Source organism: Salvelinus alpinus, chromosome 10 (assembly GCF_045679555.1).
Source record: "Salvelinus alpinus chromosome 10, SLU_Salpinus.1, whole genome shotgun sequence".
In the NCBI taxonomy this organism is placed as follows: domain Eukaryota; kingdom Metazoa; phylum Chordata; class Actinopteri; order Salmoniformes; family Salmonidae; genus Salvelinus; species Salvelinus alpinus.
The window spans coordinates 82,174,172-82,197,026 of record NC_092095.1 but is presented as its reverse complement, the minus strand read 5'-3'; the positions used below and the strand labels follow the sequence as shown (position 1 = coordinate 82,197,026).

The 22,855-nt window shown below is 50.1% G+C and overlaps 1 protein-coding gene across 1 annotated transcript in view; it reads right to left on the bottom strand.

Annotated features, from left to right (window-relative positions):
- The window catches only part of gpc5a (glypican 5a), a 280,182-nt gene that overhangs the window by 223,098 nt on the left and 34,229 nt on the right, over positions 1–22,855 (bottom strand). The window contains exon 2 of the mRNA XM_071331026.1: positions 18,980–19,141. Within this exon, the coding sequence (XP_071187127.1) occupies positions 18,980–19,141 (162 nt within the window). The remainder of the gene's footprint in view (positions 1–18,979; positions 19,142–22,855) is intronic.

The following is a 22,855-nucleotide window of genomic DNA, read 5'->3' as shown; positions in this document are numbered from 1 at the left end:
GCTGGTCTTTATGAACCGTTCTCTCCTACTACAGAATCAGTCTCCCCTGAGAGACAGCTGGTCTTTATGAACCGTTCTCTCCTCCTACAGAATCAGTCTCCCCTGAGAGACAGCTGGTCTTTATGAACCGTTCTCTCCTACTACAGAATCAGTCTCCCCTGAGAGACAGCTGGTCTTTATGAACCGTTCTCTCCTCCTACAGAATCAGTCTCCCCTGAGAGACAGCTGGTCTTTATGAACCGTTCTCTCCTACTACAGAATCAGTCTCCCCTGAGAGACAGCCGGTCTTTATGAACCGTTCTCTCCTACTACAGAATCAGTCTCCCCTGAGAGACAGCTGGTCTTTATGAACCGTTCTCTCCTACTACAGAATCAGTCTCCCCTGAGAGACAGCTGGTCTTTATGAACCGTTCTCTCCTCCTACAGAATCAGTCTCCCCTGAGAGACAGCTGGTCTTTATGAACCGTTCTCTCCTACTACAGAATCAGTCTCCCCTGAGAGACAGCTGGTCTTTATGAACCGTTCTCTCCTCCTACAGAATCAGTCTCCCCTGAGAGACAGCTGGTCTTTATGAACGGTTCTCTCCTACTACAGAATCAGTCTCCCCTGAGAGACAGCTGGTCTTTATGAACCGTTCTCTCCTCCTACAGAATCAGTCTCCCCTGAGAGACAGCTGGTCTTTATGAACCGTTCTCTCCTACTACAGAATCAGTCTCCCCTGAGAGACAGCTGGTCTTTATGAACCGTTCTCTCCTCCTACAGAATCAGTCTCCCCTGAGAGACAGCTGGTCTTTATGAACCGTTCTCTCCTCCTACAGAATCAGTCTCCCCTGAGAGACAGCTGGTCTTTATGAACCGTTCTCTCCTCCTACAGAATCAGTCTCCCCTGAGAGACAGCTGGTCTTTATGAACCGTTCTCTCCTCCTACAGAATCAGTCTCCCCTGAGAGACAGCTGGTCTTTATGAACCGTTCTCTCCTCCTACAGAATCAGTCTCCCCTGAGAGACAGCTGGTCTTTATGAACCGTTCTCTCCTACTACAGAATCAGTCTCCCCTGAGAGACAGCTGGTCTTTATGAACCGTTCTCTCCTACTACAGAATCAGTCTCCCCTGAGAGACAGCTGGTCTTTATGAACCGTTCTCTCCTACTACAGAATCAGTCTCCCCTGAGAGACAGCTGGTCTTTATGAACCGTTCTCTCCTCCTACAGAATCAGTCTCCCCTGAGAGACAGCTGGTCTTTATGAACCGTTCTCTCCTCCTACAGAATCAGTCTCCCCTGAGAGACAGCTGGTCTTTATGAACCGTTCTCTCCTACTACAGAATCAGTCTCCCCTGAGAGACAGCTGGTCTTTATGAACCGTTCTCTCCTCCTACAGAATCAGTCTCCCCTGAGAGACAGCTGGTCTTTATGAACCGTTCTCTCCTACTACAGAATCAGTCTCCCCTGAGAGACAGCTGGTCTTTATGAACCGTTCTCTCCTCCTACAGAATCAGTCTCCACTGAGAGACAGCTGGTCTTTATGAACCGTTCTCTCCTCCTACAGAATCAGTCTCCCCTGAGAGACAGCTGGTCTTTATGAACCGTTCTCTCCTCCTACAGAATCAGTCTCCCCTGAGAGACAGCTGGTCTTTATGAACCGTTCTCTCCTCCTACAGAATCAGTCTCCCCTGAGAGACAGCTGGTCTTTATGAACCGTTCTCTCCTCCTACAGAATCAGTCTCCCCTGAGAGACAGCTGGTCTTTATGAACCGTTCTCTCCTACTACAGAATCAGTCTCCCCTGAGAGACAGCTGGTCTTTATGAACCGTTCTCTCCTACTACAGAATCAGTCTCCCCTGAGAGACAGCTGGTCTTTATGAACCGTTCTCTCCTACTACAGAATCAGTCTCCCCTGAGAGACAGCTGGTCTTTATGAACCGTTCTCTCCTCCTACAGAATCAGTCTCCCCTGAGAGACAGCTGGTCTTTATGAACCGTTCTCTCCTCCTACAGAATCAGTCTCCCCTGAGAGACAGCTGGTCTTTATGAACCGTTCTCTCCTCCTACAGAATCAGTCTCCCCTGAGAGACAGCTGGTCTTTATGAACCGTTCTCTCCTCCTACAGAATCAGTCTCCCCTGAGAGACAGCTGGTCTTTATGAACCGTTCTCTCCTCCTACAGAATCAGTCTCCCCTGAGAGACAGCTGGTCTTTATGAACCGTTCTCTCCTCCTACAGAATCAGTCTCCCCTGAGAGACAGCTGGTCTTTATGAACCGTTCTCTCCTACTACAGAATCAGTCTCCCCTGAGAGACAGCTGGTCTTTATGAACCGTTCTCTCCTCCTACAGAATCAGTCTCCCCTGAGAGACAGCTGGTCTTTATGAACCGTTCTCTCCTCCTACAGAATCAGTCTCCCCTGAGAGACAGCTGGTCTTTATGAACCGTTCTCTCCTCCTACAGAATCAGTCTCCCCTGAGAGACAGCTGGTCTTTATGAACCGTTCTCTCCTCCTACAGAATCAGTCTCCCCTGAGAGACAGCTGGTCTTTATGAACCGTTCTCTCCTCCTACAGAATCAGTCTCCCCTGAGAGACAGCTGGTCTTTATGAACCGTTCTCTCCTCCTACAGAATCAGTCTCCCCTGAGAGACAGCTGGTCTTTATGAACCGTTCTCTCCTCCTACAGAATCAGTCTCCCCTGAGAGACAGCTGGTCTTTATGAACCGTTCTCTCCTACTACAGAATCAGTCTCCCCTGAGAGACAGCTGGTCTTTATGAACCGTTCTCTCCTCCTACAGAATCAGTCTCCCCTGAGAGACAGCTGGTCTTTATGAACCGTTCTCTCCTACTACAGAATCAGTCTCCCCTGAGAGACAGCTGGTCTTTATGAACCGTTCTCTCCTACTACAGAATCAGTCTCCCCTGAGAGACAGCCGGTCTTTATGAACCGTTCTCTCCTCCTACAGAATCAGTCTCCCCTGAGAGACAGCCGGTCTTTATGAACCGTTCTCTCCTACTACAGAATCAGTCTCCCCTGAGAGACAGCTGGTCTTTATGAACCGTTCTCTCCTACTACAGAATCAGTCTCCCCTGAGAGACAGCTGGTCTTTATGAACCGTTCTCTCCTACTACAGAATCAGTCTCCCCTGAGAGACAGCTGGTCTTTATGAACCGTTCTCTCCTACTACAGAATCAGTCTCCCCTGAGAGACAGCTGGTCTTTATGAACCGTTCTCTCCTACTACAGAATCAGTCTCCCCTGAGAGACAGCCGGTCTTTATGAACCGTTCTCTCCTACTACAGAATCAGTCTCCCCTGAGAGACAGCTGGTCTTTATGAACCGTTCTCTCCTACTACAGAATCAGTCTCCCCTGAGAGACAGCTGGTCTTTATGAACCGTTCTCTCCTACTACAGAATCAGTCTCCCCTGAGAGACAGCTGGTCTTTATGAACCGTTCTCTCCTACTACAGAATCAGTCTCCCCTGAGAGACAGCTGGTCTTTATGAACCGTTCTCTCCTACTACAGAATCAGTCTCCCCTGAGAGACAGCTGGTCTTTATGAACCGTTCTCTCCTCCTACAGAATCAGTCTCCCCTGAGAGACAGCTGGTCTTTATGAACCGTTCTCTCCTACTACAGAATCAGTCTCCCCTGAGAGACAGCTGGTCTTTATGAACCGTTCTCTCCTCCTACAGAATCAGTCTCCCCTGAGAGACAGCTGGTCTTTATGAACCGTTCTCTCCTCCTACAGAATCAGTCTCCCCTGAGAGACAGCTGGTCTTTATGAACCGTTCTCTCCTCCTACAGAATCAGTCTCCCCTGAGAGACAGCTGGTCTTTATGAACCGTTCTCTCCTCCTACAGAATCAGTCTCCCCTGAGAGACAGCTGGTCTTTATGAACCGTTCTCTCCTCCTACAGAATCAGTCTCCCCTGAGAGACAGCTGGTCTTTATGAACCGTTCTCTCCTACTACAGAATCAGTCTCCCCTGAGAGACAGCTGGTCTTTATGAACCGTTCTCTCCTCCTACAGAATCAGTCTCCCCTGAGAGACAGCTGGTCTTTATGAACCGTTCTCTCCTCCTACAGAATCAGTCTCCCCTGAGAGACAGCTGGTCTTTATGAACCGTTCTCTCCTCCTACAGAATCAGTCTCCCCTGAGAGACAGCTGGTCTTTATGAACCGTTCTCTCCTCCTACAGAATCAGTCTCCCCTGAGAGACAGCTGGTCTTTATGAACCGTTCTCTCCTCCTACAGAATCAGTCTCCCCTGAGAGACAGCCGGTCTTTATGAACCGTTCTCTCCTCCTACAGAATCAGTCTCCCCTGAGAGACAGCCGGTCTTTATGAACCGTTCTCTCCTACTACAGAATCAGTCTCCCCTGAGAGACAGCTGGTCTTTATGAACCGTTCTCTCCTCCTACAGAATCAGTCTCCCCTGAGAGACAGCTGGTCTTTATGAACCGTTCTCTCCTACTACAGAATCAGTCTCCCCTGAGAGACAGCCGGTCTTTATGAACCGTTCTCTCCTACTACAGAATCAGTCTCCCCTGAGAGACAGCCGGTCTTTATGAACCGTTCTCTCCTACTACAGAATCAGTCTCCCCTGAGAGACAGCCGGTCTTTATGAACCGTTCTCTCCTCCTACAGAATCAGTCTCCCCTGAGAGACAGCCGGTCTTTATGAACCGTTCTCTCCTACTACAGAATCAGTCTCCCCTGAGAGACAGCTGGTCTTTATGAACCGTTCTCTCCTCCTACAGAATCAGTCTCCCCTGAGAGACAGCTGGTCTTTATGAACCGTTCTCTCCTACTACAGAATCAGTCTCCCCTGAGAGACAGCTGGTCTTTATGAACCGTTCTCTCCTACTACAGAATCAGTCTCCCCTGAGAGACAGCTGGTCTTTATGAACCGTTCTCTCCTCCTACAGAATCAGTCTCCCCTGAGAGACAGCCGGTCTTTATGAACCGTTCTCTCCTACTACAGAATCAGTCTCCCCTGAGAGACAGCTGGTCTTTATGAACCGTTCTCTCCTCCTACAGAATCAGTCTCCCCTGAGAGACAGCTGGTCTTTATGAACCGTTCTCTCCTACTACAGAATCAGTCTCCCCTGAGAGACAGCCGGTCTTTATGAACCGTTCTCTCCTCCTACAGAATCAGTCTCCCCTGAGAGACAGCTGGTCTTTATGAACCGTTCTCTCCTCCTACAGAATCAGTCTCCCCTGAGAGACAGCTGGTCTTTATGAACCGTTCTCTCCTCCTACAGAATCAGTCTCCCCTGAGAGACAGCTGGTCTTTATGAACCGTTCTCTCCTCCTACAGAATCAGTCTCCCCTGAGAGACAGCTGGTCTTTATGAACCGTTCTCTCCTCCTACAGAATCAGTCTCCCCTGAGAGACAGCTGGTCTTTATGAACCGTTCTCTCCTCCTACAGAATCAGTCTCCCCTGAGAGACAGCTGGTCTTTATGAACCGTTCTCTCCTCCTACAGAATCAGTCTCCCCTGAGAGACAGCTGGTCTTTATGAACCGTTCTCTCCTCCTACAGAATCAGTCTCCCCTGAGAGACAGCTGGTCTTTATGAACCGTTCTCTCCTCCTACAGAATCAGTCTCCCCTGAGAGACAGCTGGTCTTTATGAACCGTTCTCTCCTCCTACAGAATCAGTCTCCCCTGAGAGACAGCTGGTCTTTATGAACCGTTCTCTCCTCCTACAGAATCAGTCTCCCCTGAGAGACAGCCGGTCTTTATGAACCGTTCTCTCCTACTACAGAATCAGTCTCCCCTGAGAGACAGCTGGTCTTTATGAACCGTTCTCTCCTCCTACAGAATCAGTCTCCCCTGAGAGACAGCTGGTCTTTATGAACCGTTCTCTCCTACTACAGAATCAGTCTCCCCTGAGAGACAGCCGGTCTTTATGAACCGTTCTCTCCTACTACAGAATCAGTCTCCCCTGAGAGACAGCCGGTCTTTATGAACCGTTCTCTCCTACTACAGAATCAGTCTCCCCTGAGAGACAGCCGGTCTTTATGAACCGTTCTCTCCTCCTACAGAATCAGTCTCCCCTGAGAGACAGCCGGTCTTTATGAACCGTTCTCTCCTACTACAGAATCAGTCTCCCCTGAGAGACAGCTGGTCTTTATGAACCGTTCTCTCCTCCTACAGAATCAGTCTCCCCTGAGAGACAGCTGGTCTTTATGAACCGTTCTCTCCTACTACAGAATCAGTCTCCCCTGAGAGACAGCTGGTCTTTATGAACCGTTCTCTCCTACTACAGAATCAGTCTCCCCTGAGAGACAGCTGGTCTTTATGAACCGTTCTCTCCTCCTACAGAATCAGTCTCCCCTGAGAGACAGCCGGTCTTTATGAACCGTTCTCTCCTACTACAGAATCAGTCTCCCCTGAGAGACAGCTGGTCTTTATGAACCGTTCTCTCCTCCTACAGAATCAGTCTCCCCTGAGAGACAGCTGGTCTTTATGAACCGTTCTCTCCTACTACAGAATCAGTCTCCCCTGAGAGACAGCCGGTCTTTATGAACCGTTCTCTCCTCCTACAGAATCAGTCTCCCCTGAGAGACAGCTGGTCTTTATGAACCGTTCTCTCCTCCTACAGAATCAGTCTCCCCTGAGAGACAGCTGGTCTTTATGAACCGTTCTCTCCTCCTACAGAATCAGTCTCCCCTGAGAGACAGCTGGTCTTTATGAACCGTTCTCTCCTCCTACAGAATCAGTCTCCCCTGAGAGACAGCTGGTCTTTATGAACCGTTCTCTCCTCCTACAGAATCAGTCTCCCCTGAGAGACAGCTGGTCTTTATGAACCGTTCTCTCCTCCTACAGAATCAGTCTCCCCTGAGAGACAGCTGGTCTTTATGAACCGTTCTCTCCTCCTACAGAATCAGTCTCCCCTGAGAGACAGCTGGTCTTTATGAACCGTTCTCTCCTCCTACAGAATCAGTCTCCCCTGAGAGACAGCTGGTCTTTATGAACCGTTCTCTCCTCCTACAGAATCAGTCTCCCCTGAGAGACAGCTGGTCTTTATGAACCGTTCTCTCCTACTACAGAATCAGTCTCCCCTGAGAGACAGGTTGTGTTTCATCTCCAGGCCATAAAGTCCCTCCACGTCTCCAGGACAATACCCAGGCTGCCCCGGGACAATACCCAGGCTGCCCCGGGACAATACCCAGGCTGCCCCGGGACAATACCCAGGCTGCCCCGGGACAATACCCAGGCTGCCCCGGGACAATACCCAGGCTGCCCCGGGACAATGCCCAGGCTGCCCCGGGACAATGCCCAGGCCGGTACTGAAGAGCTCTATTCTTCTCTCCCAGGTTTGTCCTGGGTCCATGGCAACCAACCGGTGCTTTCCCAGGGTCCCGCTGGGCTGGCGACTGAACACTGACAAGGAGCTGCTATTAAATCAGTGGGTAGAGGTGGGGTGGACGATGAGACATGAGGTATACCGGGAACAGAGACAGGAGAACAGACTGGACCAATTACCTTAAAAGGAGGTGACTATGTCTGTCTGTCTCCCTGCCCAACATTTCTTTGGTAGAACAAACAGCAGCCAGGTGGTCCAGACCCGACCTGTCCTCCTGACTCGGACCTGGTGTCTCCATGTCTCAGACAGTAACTGACCTGGTGTCTCCACGTCTCAGACAGTAACTGACCTGGTGTCTCCATGTCTCAGACAGTAACTGACCTGGTGTCTCCACGTCTCAGACAGTAACTGACCTGGTGTCTCCACGTCTCAGACAGTAACTGACCTGGTGTCTCAGACAGTAACTGACCTGGTGTCTCCACGTCTCAGACGGTAACTGACCTGGTGTCTCCACGTCTCAGACAGTAACTGACCTGGTGTCTCCACGTCTCAGACAGTAACTGACTTGGTGTCTCCACGTCTCAGACAGTAACTGACCTGGTGTCTCCACGTCTCAGACAGTAACTGACCTGGTGTCTCCACGTCTCAGACAGTAACTGACCTGGTGTCTCCACGTCTCAGACAGTAACTGACCTGGTGTCTCCACGTCTCAGACAGTAACTGACCTGGTGTCTCAGACAGTAACTGACCTGGTGTCTCCACGTCTCAGACGGTAACTGACCTGGTGTCTCCACGTCTCAGACAGTAACTGACCTGGTGTCTCCACGTCTCAGACAGTAACTGACCTGGTGTCTCCACGTCTCAAACAGTAACTGACCTGGTGTCTCCACGTCTCAGACAGTAACTGACCTGGTGTCTCCATGTCTCAGACAGTAACTGACCTGGTGTCTCCACGTCTCAGACAGTAACTGACCTGGTGTCTCCACGTCTCAAACAGTAACTGACCTGGTGTCTCCACGTCTCAGACAGTAACTGACCTGGTGTCTCCACGTCTCAGACAGTAACTGACCTGGTGTCTCCACATCTCAGACAGTAACTGACCTGGTGTCTCCATGTCTCAGACAGTAACTGACCTGGTGTCTCCACGTCTCAGACAGTAACTGACCTGGTGTCTCCACGTCTCAGACAGTAACTGACCTGGTGTCTCCATGTCTCAGATGGTAACTGACCTGGTGTCTCCACGTCTCAGACAGTAACTGACCTGGTGTCTCCATGTCTCAGCCAGTAGCTGACCTGGTGTCTCCACGTCTCAGACAGTAACTGACCTGGTGTCTCCACGTCTCAGACAGTAACCGACCTGGTGTCTCCACGTCTCAGACAGTAACTGACCTGGTGTCTCCACGTCTCAGACAGTAACTGACCTGGTGTCTCCACGTCTCAGACAGTAACTGACCTGGTGTCTCCACGTCTCAGACAGTAACTGACCTGGTGTCTCCACGTCTCAGACAGTAACTGACCTGGTGTCTCAGACAGTAACTGACCTGGTGTCTCCACGTCTCAGACAGTAACTGACCTGGTGTCTCCATGTCTCAGACAGTAACTGACCTGGTGTCTCCACGTCTCAGACAGTAACTGACCTGGTGTCTCCACGTCTCAGACAGTAACTGACCTGGTGTCTCAGACAGTAACTGACCTGGTGTCTCCACGTCTCAGACAGTAACTGACCTGGTGTCTCCACGTCTCAGACGGTAACTGACCTGGTGTCTCCATTTCTCAGACGGTAACTGACCTGGTGTCTCCATGTCTCAGACAGTAACTGACCTGGTGTCTCCACGTCTCAGACAGTAACTGACCTGGTGTCTCCACGTCTCAGACAGTAACTGACCTGGTGTCTCCACGTCTCAGACAGTAACTGACCTGGTGTCTCCACGTCTCAGACAGTAACTGACCTGGTGTCTCAGACAGTAACTGACCTGGCGTCTCCACGTCTCAGACAGTAACTGACCTGGTGTCTCCACGTCTCAGACAGTAACGGACCTGGTGTCTCAGACAGTAACTGACCTGGTGTCTCCACGTCTCAGACAGTAACTGACCTGGTGTCTCCACGTCTCAGACAGTAACTGACCTGGTGTCTCCACGTCTCAGACAGTAACTGACCTGGTGTCTCCATGTCTCAGACAGTAACTGACCTGGTGTCTCCATGTCTCAGACAGTAACTGACCTGGTGTCTCCACGTCTCAAACAGTAACTGACCTGGTGTCTCCACGTCTCAGACAGTAACTGACCTGGTGTCTCCACGTCTCAGACAGTAACTGACCTGGTGTCTCCACGTCTCAGACAGTAACTGACCTGGTGTCTCCATGTCTGAGACAGTAACTGACCTGGTGTCTCAGACAGTAACTGACCTGGTGTCTCAGACAGTAACTGACCTGGTGTCTCCACGTCTCAGACGGTAACTGACCTGGTGTCTCCACGTCTCAGACAGTAACTGACCTGGTGTCTCCACGTCTCAGACAGTAACTGACCTGGTGTCTCCACGTCTCAAACAGTAACTGACCTGGTGTCTCCACGTCTCAGACAGTAACTGACCTGGTGTCTCCACGTCTCAGACAGTAACTGACCTGGTGTCTCCATGTCTCAGACAGTAACTGACCTGGTGTCTCCACGTCTCAGACAGTAACTGACCTGGTGTCTCCATGTCTCAGATGGTAACTGACCTGGTGTCTCCACGTCTCAGACAGTAACTGACCTGGTGTCTCCATGTCTCAGACAGTAACTGACCTGGTGTCTCCACGTCTCAGACAGTAACTGACCTGGTGTCTCCACGTCTCAGACAGTAACTGACCTGGTGTCTCCATGTCTCAGACAGTAACTGACCTGGTGTCTCCACGTCTCAGACAGTAACTGACCTGGTGTCTCCACGTCTCAGACAGTAACTGACCTGGTGTCTCCACGTCTCAGACAGTAACTGACCTGGTGTCTCCACGTCTCAGACAGTAACTGACCTGGTGTCTCAGACAGTAACTGACCTGGTGTCTCCACGTCTCAGACAGTAACTGTCCTGGTGTCTCCACGTCTCAGACAGTAACTGTCCTGGTGTCTCCATGTCTCAGACAGTAACTGACCTGGTGTCTCCATGTCTCAGACAGTAACTGACCTGGTGTCTCCATGTCTCAGACAGTAACTGACCTGGTGTCTCCATGTCTCAGACAGTAACTGACCTGGTGTCTCCATGTCTCAAACAGTAACTGACCTGGTGTCTCCACGTCTCAGACAGTAACTGACCTGGTGTCTCCATGTCTCAGACAGTAACTGACCTGGTGTCTCCACGTCTCAGACAGTAACTGACCTGGTGTCTCCACGTCTCAAACAGTAACTGACCTGGTGTCTCCACGTCTCAGACAGTAACTGACCTGGTGTCTCCACGTCTCAGACAGTAACTGACCTGGTGTCTCCACGTCTCAGACAGTAACTGACCTGGTGTCTCCATGTCTCAGACAGTAACTGACCTGGTGTCTCCACGTCTCAGACAGTAACTGACCTGGTGTCTCAGACAGTAACTGACCTGGTGTCTCCACGTCTCAGACGGTAACTGACCTGGTGTCTCCACGTCTCAGACAGTAACTGACCTGGTGTCTCCACGTCTCAGACAGTAACTGACCTGGTGTCTCCACGTCTCAAACAGTAACTGACCTGGTGTCTCCACGTCTCAGACAGTAACTGACCTGGTGTCTCCACGTCTCAGACAGTAACTGACCTGGTGTCTCCACGTCTCAGACAGTAACTGACCTGGTGTCTCCATGTCTCAGACAGTAACTGACCTGGTGTCTCCACGTCTCAGACAGTAACTGACCTGGTGTCTCCACGTCTCAGACAGTAACTGACCTGGTGTCTCCACGTCTCAGACAGTAACTGACCTGGTGTCTCCACGTCTCAGACAGTAACTGACCTGGTGTCTCCACGTCTCAGACAGTAACTGACCTGGTGTCTCCACGTCTCAGACAGTAACTGACCTGGTGTCTCCACGTCTCAGACAGTAACTGACCTGGTGTCTCCACGTCTCAGACAGTAACTGACCTGGTGTCTCAGACAGTAACTGACCTGGTGTCTCCACGTCTCAGACAGTAACTGACCTGGTGTCTCCATGTCTCAGACAGTAACTGACCTGGTGTCTCCACGTCTCAGACAGTAACTGACCTGGTGTCTCCACGTCTCAGACAGTAACTGACCTGGTGTCTCAGACAGTAACTGACCTGGTGTCTCCACGTCTCAGACAGTAACTGACCTGGTGTCTCCACGTCTCAGACGGTAACTGACCTGGTGTCTCCATTTCTCAGACGGTAACTGACCTGGTGTCTCCATGTCTCAGACAGTAACTGACCTGGTGTCTCCACGTCTCAGACAGTAACTGACCTGGTGTCTCCACGTCTCAGACAGTAACTGACCTGGTGTCTCCACGTCTCAGACAGTAACTGACCTGGTGTCTCCACGTCTCAGACAGTAACTGACCTGGTGTCTCAGACAGTAACTGACCTGGCGTCTCCACGTCTCAGACAGTAACTGACCTGGTGTCTCCACGTCTCAGACAGTAACTGACCTGGTGTCTCCACGTCTCAGACAGTAACTGACCTGGTGTCTCCACGTCTCAGACAGTAACTGACCTGGTGTCTCCACGTCTCAGACAGTAACTGACCTGGTGTCTCCACGTCTCAGACAGTAACTGACCTGGTGTCTCCATGTCTCAGACAGTAACTGACCTGGTGTCTCCATGTCTCAGACAGTAACTGACCTGGTGTCTCCACGTCTCAAACAGTAACTGACCTGGTGTCTCCACGTCTCAGACAGTAACTGACCTGGTGTCTCCACGTCTCAGACAGTAACTGACCTGGTGTCTCCACGTCTCAGACAGTAGCTGACCTGGTGTCTCCATGTCTCAGACAGTAACTGACCTGGTGTCTCCACGTCTCAGACAGTAACTGACCTGGTGTCTCAGACAGTAACTGACCTGGTGTCTCCACGTCTCAGACGGTAACTGACCTGGTGTCTCCACGTCTCAGACAGTAACTGACCTGGTGTCTCCACGTCTCAGACAGTAACTGACCTGGTGTCTCCACGTCTCAAACAGTAACTGACCTGGTGTCTCCACGTCTCAGACAGTAACTGACCTGGTGTCTCCACGTCTCAGACAGTAACTGACCTGGTGTCTCCATGTCTCAGACAGTAACTGACCTGGTGTCTCCATGTCTAAAACAGTAACTGACCTGGTGTCTCCACGTCTCAGACAGTAACTGACCTGGTGTCTCCACGTCTCAGACAGTAACTGACCTGGTGTCTCCACGTCTCAGACAGTAACTGACCTGGTGTCTCCACGTCTCAGACAGTAACTGACCTGGTGTCTCCACGTCTCAGACAGTAACTGACCTGGTGTCTCCACGTCTCAGACAGTAACTGACCTGGTGTCTCAGACAGTAACTGACCTGGTGTCTCCACGTCTCAGACAGTAACTGACCTGGTGTCTCCATGTCTCAGACAGTAACTGACCTGGTGTCTCCACGTCTCAGACAGTAACTGACCTGGTGTCTCCACGTCTCAGACAGTAACTGACCTGGTGTCTCAGACAGTAACTGACCTGGTGTCTCCACGTCTCAGACGGTAACTGACCTGGTGTCTCCACGTCTCAGACGGTAACTGACCTGGTGTCTCCATTTCTCAGACGGTAACTGACCTGGTGTCTCCATGTCTCAGACAGTAACTGACCTGGTGTCTCCACGTCTCAGACAGTAACTGACCTGGTGTCTCCACGTCTCAGACAGTAACTGACCTGGTGTCTCCACGTCTCAGACAGTAACTGACCTGGTGTCTCAGACAGTAACTGACCTGGCGTCTCCACGTCTCAGACAGTAACTGACCTGGTGTCTCCACGTCTCAGACAGTAACTGACCTGGTGTCTCCACGTCTCAGACAGTAACTGACCTGGTGTCTCCACGTCTCAGACAGTAACTGACCTGGTGTCTCCACGTCTCAGACAGTAACTGACCTGGTGTCTCCACGTCTCAGACAGTAACTGACCTGGTGTCTCCATGTCTCAGACAGTAACTGACCTGGTGTCTCCATGTCTCAGACAGTAACTGACCTGGTGTCTCCACGTCTCAAACAGTAACTGACCTGGTGTCTCCACGTCTCAGACAGTAACTGACCTGGTGTCTCCACGTCTCAGACAGTAACTGACCTGGTGTCTCCACGTCTCAGACAGTAACTGACCTGGTGTCTCCATGTCTCAGACAGTAACTGACCTGGTGTCTCCACGTCTCAGACAGTAACTGACCTGGTGTCTCAGACAGTAACTGACCTGGTGTCTCCACGTCTCAGACGGTAACTGACCTGGTGTCTCCACGTCTCAGACAGTAACTGACCTGGTGTCTCCACGTCTCAGACAGTAACTGACCTGGTGTCTCCACGTCTCAAACAGTAACTGACCTGGTGTCTCCACGTCTCAGACAGTAACTGACCTGGTGTCTCCACGTCTCAGACAGTAACTGACCTGGTGTCTCCATGTCTCAGACAGTAACTGACCTGGTGTCTCCACGTCTCAGACAGTAACTGACCTGGTGTCTCCATGTCTCAGATGGTAACTGACCTGGTGTCTCCACGTCTCAGACAGTAACTGACCTGGTGTCTCCATGTCTCAGACAGTAACTGACCTGGTGTCTCCACGTCTCAGACAGTAACTGACCTGGTGTCTCCACGTCTCAGACAGTAACGGACCTGGTGTCTCAGACAGTAACTGACCTGGTGTCTCAGACAGTAACTGACCTGGTGTCTCCACGTCTCAGACAGTAACTGACCTGGTGTCTCCACGTCTCAGACAGTAACTGACCTGGTGTCTCCACGTCTCAGACAGTAACTGACCTGATGTCTCCACGTCTCAGACAGTAACTGACCTGGTGTCTCCACGTCTCAGACAGTAACTGACCTGGTGTCTCCACGTCTCAGACAGTAACTGACCTGGTGTCTCCACGTCTCAGACAGTAACTGACCTGGTGTCTCCACGTCTCAGACAGTAACTGACCTGGTGTCTCCACGTCTCAGACAGTAACTGACCTGGTGTCTCCACGTCTCAGACAGTAACTGACCTGGTGTCTCCACGTCTCAGACAGTAACTGACCTGGTGTCTCAGACAGTAACTGACCTGGTGTCTCCACGTCTCAGACAGTAACTGACCTGGTGTCTCCACGTCTCAGACAGTAACTGACCTGGTGTCTCCACGTCTCAGACAGTAACTGACCTGGTGTCTCCACGTCTCAGACAGTAACTGACCTGGTGTCTCCACGTCTCAGACAGTAACTGACCTGGTGTCTCCACGTCTCAGACAGTAACTGACCTGGTGTCTCCACGTCTCAGACAGTAACTGACCTGGTGTCTCCACGTCTCAGACAGTAACTGACCTGGTGTCTCCACGTCTCAGACAGTAACTGACCTGGTGTCTCCACGTCTCAGACAGTAACTGACCTGGTGTCTCCACGTCTCAGACAGTAACTGACCTGGTGTCTCCATGTCTCAGACAGTAACTGACCTGGTGTCTCCACGTCTCAGACAGTAACTGACCTGGTGTCTCAGACAGTAACTGACCTGGTGTCTCAGACAGTAACTGACCTGGTGTCTCCACGTCTCAGACAGTAACTGACCTGGTGTCTCCACGTCTCAGACAGTAACTGACCTGGTGTCTCCACGTCTCAGACAGTAACTGACCTGGTGTCTCCACGTCTCAGACAGTAACTGACCTGGTGTCTCCACGTCTCAGACAGTAACTGACCTGGTGTCTCCACGTCTCAGACAGTAACTGACCTGGTGTCTCCACGTCTCAGACAGTAACTGACCTGGTGTCTCCACGTCTCAGACAGTAACTGACCTGGTGTCTCCACGTCTCAGACAGTAACTGACCTGGTGTCTCCACGTCTCAGACAGTAACTGACCTGGTGTCTCCACGTCTCAGACAGTAACTGACCTGGTGTCTCCACGTCTCAGACAGTAACTGACCTGGTGTCTCCACGTCTCAGACAGTAACTGACCTGGTGTCTCCACGTCTCAGACAGTAACTGACCTGGTGTCTCCACGTCTCAGACAGTAACTGACCTGGTGTCTCAGACAGTAACTGACCTGGTGTCTCAGACAGTAACTGACCTGGTGTCTCCACGTCTCAGACAGTAACTGACCTGGTGTCTCCACGTCTCAGACAGTAACTGACCTGGTGTCTCCACGTCTCAGACAGTAACTGACCTGGTGTCTCCACGTCTCAGACAGTAACTGACCTGGTGTCTCCACGTCTCAGACAGTAACTGACCTGGTGTCTCCACGTCTCAGACAGTAACTGACCTGGTGTCTCCACGTCTCAGACAGTAACTGACCTGGTGTCTCCACGTCTCAGACAGTAACTGACCTGGTGTCTCAGACAGTAACTGACCTGGTGTCTCCACGTCTCAGACAGTAACTGACCTGGTGTCTCCATGTCTCAGACAGTAACTGACCTGGTGTCTCCACGTCTCAGACAGTAACTGACCTGGTGTCTCCACGTCTCAGACAGTAACTGACCTGGTGTCTCAGACAGTAACTGACCTGGTGTCTCCACGTCTCAGACAGTAACTGACCTGGTGTCTCCACGTCTCAGACGGTAACTGACCTGGTGTCTCAGACAGTAACTGACCTGGTGTCTCCACGTCTCAGACAGTAACTGACCTGGTGTCTCCACGTCTCAGACGGTAACTGACCTGGTGTCTCCATTTCTCAGACGGTAACTGACCTGGTGTCTCCACGTCTCAGACGGTAACTGACCTGGTGTCTCCACGTCTCAGACAGTAACTGACCTGGTGTCTCCACGTCTCAGACAGTAACTGACCTGGTGTCTCCACGTCTCAGACAGTAACTGACCTGGTGTCTCCACGTCTCAGACAGTAACTGACCTGGTGTCTCCACGTCTCAGACAGTAACTGACCTGGTGTCTCAGACAGTAACTGACCTGGCGTCTCCACGTCTCAGACAGTAACTGACCTGGTGTCTCCACGTCTCAGACAGTAACTGACCTGGTGTCTCCACGTCTCAGACAGTAACTGACCTGGTGTCTCCACGTCTCAGACAGTAACTGACCTGGTGTCTCCACGTCTCAGACAGTAACTGACCTGGTGTCTCCACGTCTCAGACAGTAACTGACCTGGTGTCTCCACGTCTCAGACAGTAACTGACCTGGTGTCTCCACGTCTCAGACAGTAACTGACCTGGTGTCTCCATGTCTCAGACAGTAACTGACCTGGTGTCTCCACGTCTCAAACAGTAACTGACCTGGTGTCTCCACGTCTCAGACAGTAACTGACCTGGTGTCTCCACGTCTCAGACAGTAACTGACCTGGTGTCTCCACGTCTCAGACAGTAACTGACCTGGTGTCTCCACGTCTCAGACAGTAACTGACCTGGTGTCTCCATGTCTCAGACAGTAACTGACCTGGTGTCTCCACGTCTCAGACAGTAACTGACCTGGTGTCTCAGACAGTAACTGACCTGGTGTCTCCACGTCTCAGACGGTAACTGACCTGGTGTCTCCACGTCTCAGACAGTAACTGACCTGGTGTCTCCACGTCTCAGACAGTAACTGACCTGGTGTCTCCACGTCTCAAACAGTAACTGACCTGGTGTCTCCACGTCTCAGACAGTAACTGACCTGGTGTCTCCACGTCTCAGACAGTAACTGACCTGGTGTCTCCATGTCTCAGACAGTAACTGACCTGGTGTCTCCACGTCTCAGACAGTAACTGACCTGGTGTCTCCATGTCTCAGATGGTAACTGACCTGGTGTCTCCACGTCTCAGACAGTAACTGACCTGGTGTCTCCATGTCTCAGACAGTAACTGACCTGGTGTCTCCACGTCTCAGACAGTAACTGACCTGGTGTCTCCACGTCTCAGACAGTAACTGACCTGGTGTCTCCACGTCTCAGACAGTAACTGACCTGGTGTCTCCACGTCTCAGACAGTAACTGACCTGGTGTCTCCACGTCTCAGACAGTAACTGACCTGGTGTCTCCACGTCTCAGACAGTAACTGACCTGGTGTCTCCACGTCTCAGACAGTAACTGACCTGGTGTCTCCACGTCTCAGACAGTAACTGACCTGGTGTCTCAGACAGTAACTGACCTGGTGTCTCAGACAGTAACTGACCTGGTGTCTCCACGTCTCAGACAGTAACTGTCCTGGTGTCTCCACGTCTCAGACAGTAACTGTCCTGGTGTCTCCATGTCTCAGACAGTAACTGACCTGGTGTCTCCATGTCTCAGACAGTAACTGACCTGGTGTCTCCATGTCTCAGACAGTAACTGACCTGGTGTCTCCATGTCTCAGACAGTAACTGACCTGGTGTCTCCATGTCTCAGACAGTAACTGACCTGGTGTCTCCACGTCTCAGACAATAACTGACCTGGTGTCATCCATGTCTCAGACAGTAACTGACCTGGTGTCTCCATGTCTCAGACAGTAACTGACCTGGTGTCTCCACGTCTCAAACAGTAACTGACCTGCTGTCTCCACGTCTCAGACAGTAACTGACCTGGTGTCTCCGATGTCTCAGACAGTAACTGAACCTGGTGTCTCCACGTCTCAGACAGTAACTGACCTGGTGTCTCAGACAGTAACTGACCTGGTGTCTCCACGTCTCAGACAGTAACTGACCTGGTGTCTCCATGTCTCAGACAGTAACTGACCTGGTGTCTCCACGTCTCAGACAGTAACTGACCTGGTGTCTCAGACAGTAACTGACCTGGTGTCTCCACGTCTCAGACAGTAACTGACCTGGTGTCTCCATGTCTCAGACAGTAACTGACCTGGTGTCTCCATGTCTCAGACAGTAACTGACCTGGTGTCCCCACGTCTCAGACAGTCACTGAACCAGACTAGTCACTGAACCACTGAACCAGACTAGTCACTGAACCAGACTAGTCAATGAACCAGACTAGTCACTGAACCACTGGGCCAGACTAGTCACTGAACCACTGAACCAGACTAGTCACTGAACCACTGAGCCAGACTAGTCACTGAACCAGACTAGTCACTGAACCAGACTAGTCACTGAAACAGAACCAGACTAGTCACTGAACCACTGAACCAGACTAGTCACTGAACCACTGAACCAGACTAGTCACTGAACCACTGAACCAGACTAGTCACTGAAACAGAACCAGACTAGTCACTGAACCACTGAACCAGACTAGTCACTGAACCACTGAACCAGACTAGTCACTGAACCACTGAACCAGACTAGTCACTGAACCACTGAACCAGACTAATCACTGAACCAGACTAGTCACTGAACCAGACTAGTCACTGAACCACTGAACCAGACTAGTCACTGAACCACTGAGCCAGACTAGTCACTGAACCACTGAGCCAGACTAGTCACTGAACCAGACTAGTCACTGAACCAGACTAGTCACTGAACCACTGAGCCAGACTAGTCACTGAACCACTGGGCCAGACTAGTCACTGAACCACTGGGCCTAATCTCCAGATCAGAGTGAGAGGGGGAGGACAGACCAGGCTCTGTTTGCTGTGGGCCCCGGCAGACAAAGTCCCTCACTCCACACATGGCCCGCCTGCTTTGCTGCACCCCTCCCACCCCCGTCTCCCCCCCATCCCTCCCTCCACTCACCTTGGAAGGCTGCTATGTTCCTAGAGATGAGGAACTTGAGGCTGGCGGAGGAGGTCTGGAGGAGGTTCTGAACATCCCGCCGGGCCGCCACCTGGTACCTCTCCTCCATCTTCCTAGTACAGCATGTCAAGTTCCTGGACTGGCACACCTGGAGGTCCGAACCTGGAGGGGAATAAATGACTGTTACTCCGTTGTTATGCCGCATTACATCAACAGGTCTTCCATTGTAGAGAGAGAGAGGGTTCTGGAATATTAGGTCTTCCATTGTGATCATAGAGAGAGAGGGTTCTGGAACATTAGGTCTTCCATTGTGTTCATAGAGAGAGAGAGGGTTCTGGAACATTAGGTCTTCCATTGTGTTCATAGAGAGAGAGGGTTCTGGAACATTAGGTCTTCCATTGTGTTCATAGAGAGAGATGGTTCTGGAACATTAGGTCTTCCATTGTGTTCATAGAGAGAGAGGGTTCTGGAACATTAGGTCTTCCATTGTGATCATAGAGAGAGAGAGGGTTCTGGAACATTAGGTCTTCCATTGTGTTTATAGAGAGAGAGGGTTCTGGAACATTAGGTCTTCCATTGTGTTCATAGAGAGAGAGAGGGTTCTGGAACATTAGGTCTTCCATTGTGTTTATAGAGAGAGAGGGTTCTGGAACATTAGGTCTTCCATTGTGATCATAGAGAGAGAGAGGGTTCTGGAACATTAGGTCTTCCATTGTGTTCATAGAGAGAGAGGGTTCTGGAACATTAGGTCTTCCATTGTGATCATAGAGAGAGAGGGTTCTGGAACATTAGGTCTTCCATTGTGATCATAGAGAGAGAGGGTTCTGGAACATTAGGTCTTCCATTGTGATCATAGAGAGAGAGGGTTCTGGAACATTAGGTCTTCCATTGTGTTCATAGAGAGAGAGGGTTCTGGAACATTAGGTCTTCCATTGTGTTCATAGAGAGAGAGGGTTCTGGAACATTAGGTCTTCCATTGTGTTCATAGAGAGAGAGGGTTCTGGAACATTAGGTCTTCCATTGTGTTAATAGAGAGAGAGAGGGTTCTGGAACATTAGGTCTTCCATTGTGTTAATAGAGAGAGAGAGGGTTCTGGAACATTAGGTCTTCCATTGTGTTCATAGAGAGAGAGGGTTCTGGAACATTAGGTCTTCCATTGTGATCATAGAGAGAGAGGGTTCTGGAACATTAGGTCTTCCATTGTGATCATAGAGAGAGAGGGTTCTGGAACATTAGGTCTTCCATTGTGTTCATAGAGAGAGAGAGGGTTCTGGAACATTAGGTATTCCATTGTGATCATAGAGAGAGAGAGGGTTCTGGAACATTAGGTCTTCCATTGTGTTCATAGAGAGAGAGGGTTCTGGAACATTAGGTCTTCCATTGTGATCATAGAGAGAGAGAGGGTTCTGGAACATTATGTCTTCCATTGTGTTTATAGAGAGAGAGGGTTCTGGAACATTAGGTCTTCCATTGTGATCATAGAGAGAGAGAGGGTTCTGGAACATTAGGTCTTCCATTGTGTTCATAGAGAGAGAGGGTTCTGGAACATTAGGTCTTCCATTGTGTTCATAGAGAGAGAGAGGGTTCTGGAACATTAGGTCTTCCATTGTGATCATAGAGAGAGAGAGGGTTCTGGAACATTAGGTCTTCCATTGTGTTCATAGAGAGAGAGGGTTCTGGAACATTAGGTCTTCCATTGTGATCATAGAGAGAGAGGGTTCTGGAACATTAGGTCTTCCATTGTGTTCATAGAGAGAGAGGGTTCTGGAACATTAGGTCTTCCATTGTGATCATAGAGAGAGAGGGTTCTGGAACATTAGGTCTTCCATTGTGATCATAGAGAGAGAGGGTTCTGGAACATTAGGTCTTCCATTGTGATCATAGAGAGAGAGGGTTCTGGAACATTAGGTCTTCCATTGTGTTCATAGAGAGAGAGAGGGTTCTGGAACATTAGGTCTTCCATTGTGTTCATAGAGAGAGAGGGTTCTGGAACATTAGGTCTTCCATTGTGATCATAGAGAGAGAGAGGGTTCTGGAACATTAGGTCTTCCATTGTGATCATAGAGAGAGAGGGTTCTGGAACATTAGGTCTTCCATTGTGATCATAGAGAGAGAGAGGGTTCTGGAACATTAGGTCTTCCATTGTGATCATAGAGAGAGAGAGGGTTCTGGAACATTAGGTATTCCATTGTGATCATAGAGAGAGAGGGTTCTGGAACATTAGGTCTTCCATTGTGATCATAGAGAGAGAGAGGGTTCTGGAACATTAGGTATTCCATTGTGATCATAGAGAGAGAGGGTTCTGGAACATTAGGTCTTCCATTGTGTTCATAGAGAGAGAGGGTTCTGGAACATTAGGTCTTCCATTGTGATCATAGAGAGAGAGAGGGTTCTGGAACATTAGGTCTTCCATTGTGATCATAGAGAGAGAGAGGGTTCTGGAACATTAGGTCTTCCATTGTGATCATAGAGAGAGAGAGGGTTCTGGAACATTAGGTCTTCCATTGTGGTCATAGAGAGAGAGGGTTCTGGAACATTAGGTCTTCCATTGTGTTCATAGAGAGAGAGAGGGTTCTGGAACATTAGGTATTCCATTGTGATCATAGAGAGAGAGGGTTCTGGAACATTAGGTCTTCCATTGTGTTCATAGAGAGAGAGGGTTCTGGAACATTAGGTCTTCCATTGTGATCATAGAGAGAGAGGGTTCTGGAACATTAGGTCTTCCATTGTGTTCAGAGAGAGAGAGGGTTCTGGAACATTAGGTCTTCCATTGTGTTCATAGAGAGAGAGGGTTCTGGAACATTAGGTCTTCCATTGTGATCATAGAGAGAGAGAGGGTTCTGGAACATTAGGTCTTCCATTGTGATCATAGAGAGAGAGAGGGTTCTGGAACTTTAGGTCTTCCATTGTGATCACAGAGAGAGAGGGTTCTGGAACATTAGGTCTTCCATTGTGATCATAGAGAGAGAGAGGGTTCTGGAACATTAGGTCTTCCATTGTGATCATAGAGAGAGAGAGTTCTGGAACATTAGGTCTTCCATTGTGTTCATAGAGAGAGAGGGTTCTGGAACATTAGGTCTTCCATTGTGTTCATAGAGAGAGAGAGGGTTCTGGAACATTAGGTCTTCCATTGTGTTCAGAGAGAGAGAGGGTTCTGGAACATTAGGTCTTCCATTGTGTTCATAGAGAGAGAGGGTTCTGGAACATTAGGTCTTCCATTGTGATCATAGAGAGAGAGAGGGTTCTGGAACATTAGGTATTCCATTGTGATCATAGAGAGAGAGGGTTCTGGAACATTAGGTCTTCCATTGTGTTCATAGAGAGAGAGGGTTCTGGAACATTAGGTCTTCCATTGTGTTCATAGAGAGAGAGAGGGTTCTGGAACATTAGGTCTTCCATTGTGATCATAGAGAGAGAGGGTTCTGGAACATTAGGTCTTCCATTGTGTTCATAGAGAGAGAGGGTTCTGGAACATTAGGTCTTCCATTGTGTTCATAGAGAGAGAGGGTTCTGGAACATTAGGTATTCCATTGTGATCATAGAGAGAGAGAGGGTTCTGGAACATTAGGTCTTCCATTGTGATCATAGAGAGAGAGAGGGTTCTGGAACATTAGGTCTTCCATTGTGATCATAGAGAGAGAGAGGGTTCTGGAACATTAGGTCTTCCATTGTGATCATAGAGAGAGAGGGTTCTGGAACATTAGGTCTTCCATTGTGTTCATAGAGAGAGAGAGAGGGTTCTGGAACATTAGGTCTTCCATTGTGTTCATAGAGAGAGAGGGCTTCTGGAACATTAGGTCTTCCATTGTGTTCATAGAGAGAGAGGCTTCTGGAACATTAGGTCTTCCATTGTGTTCATAGAGAGAGAGAGGGTTC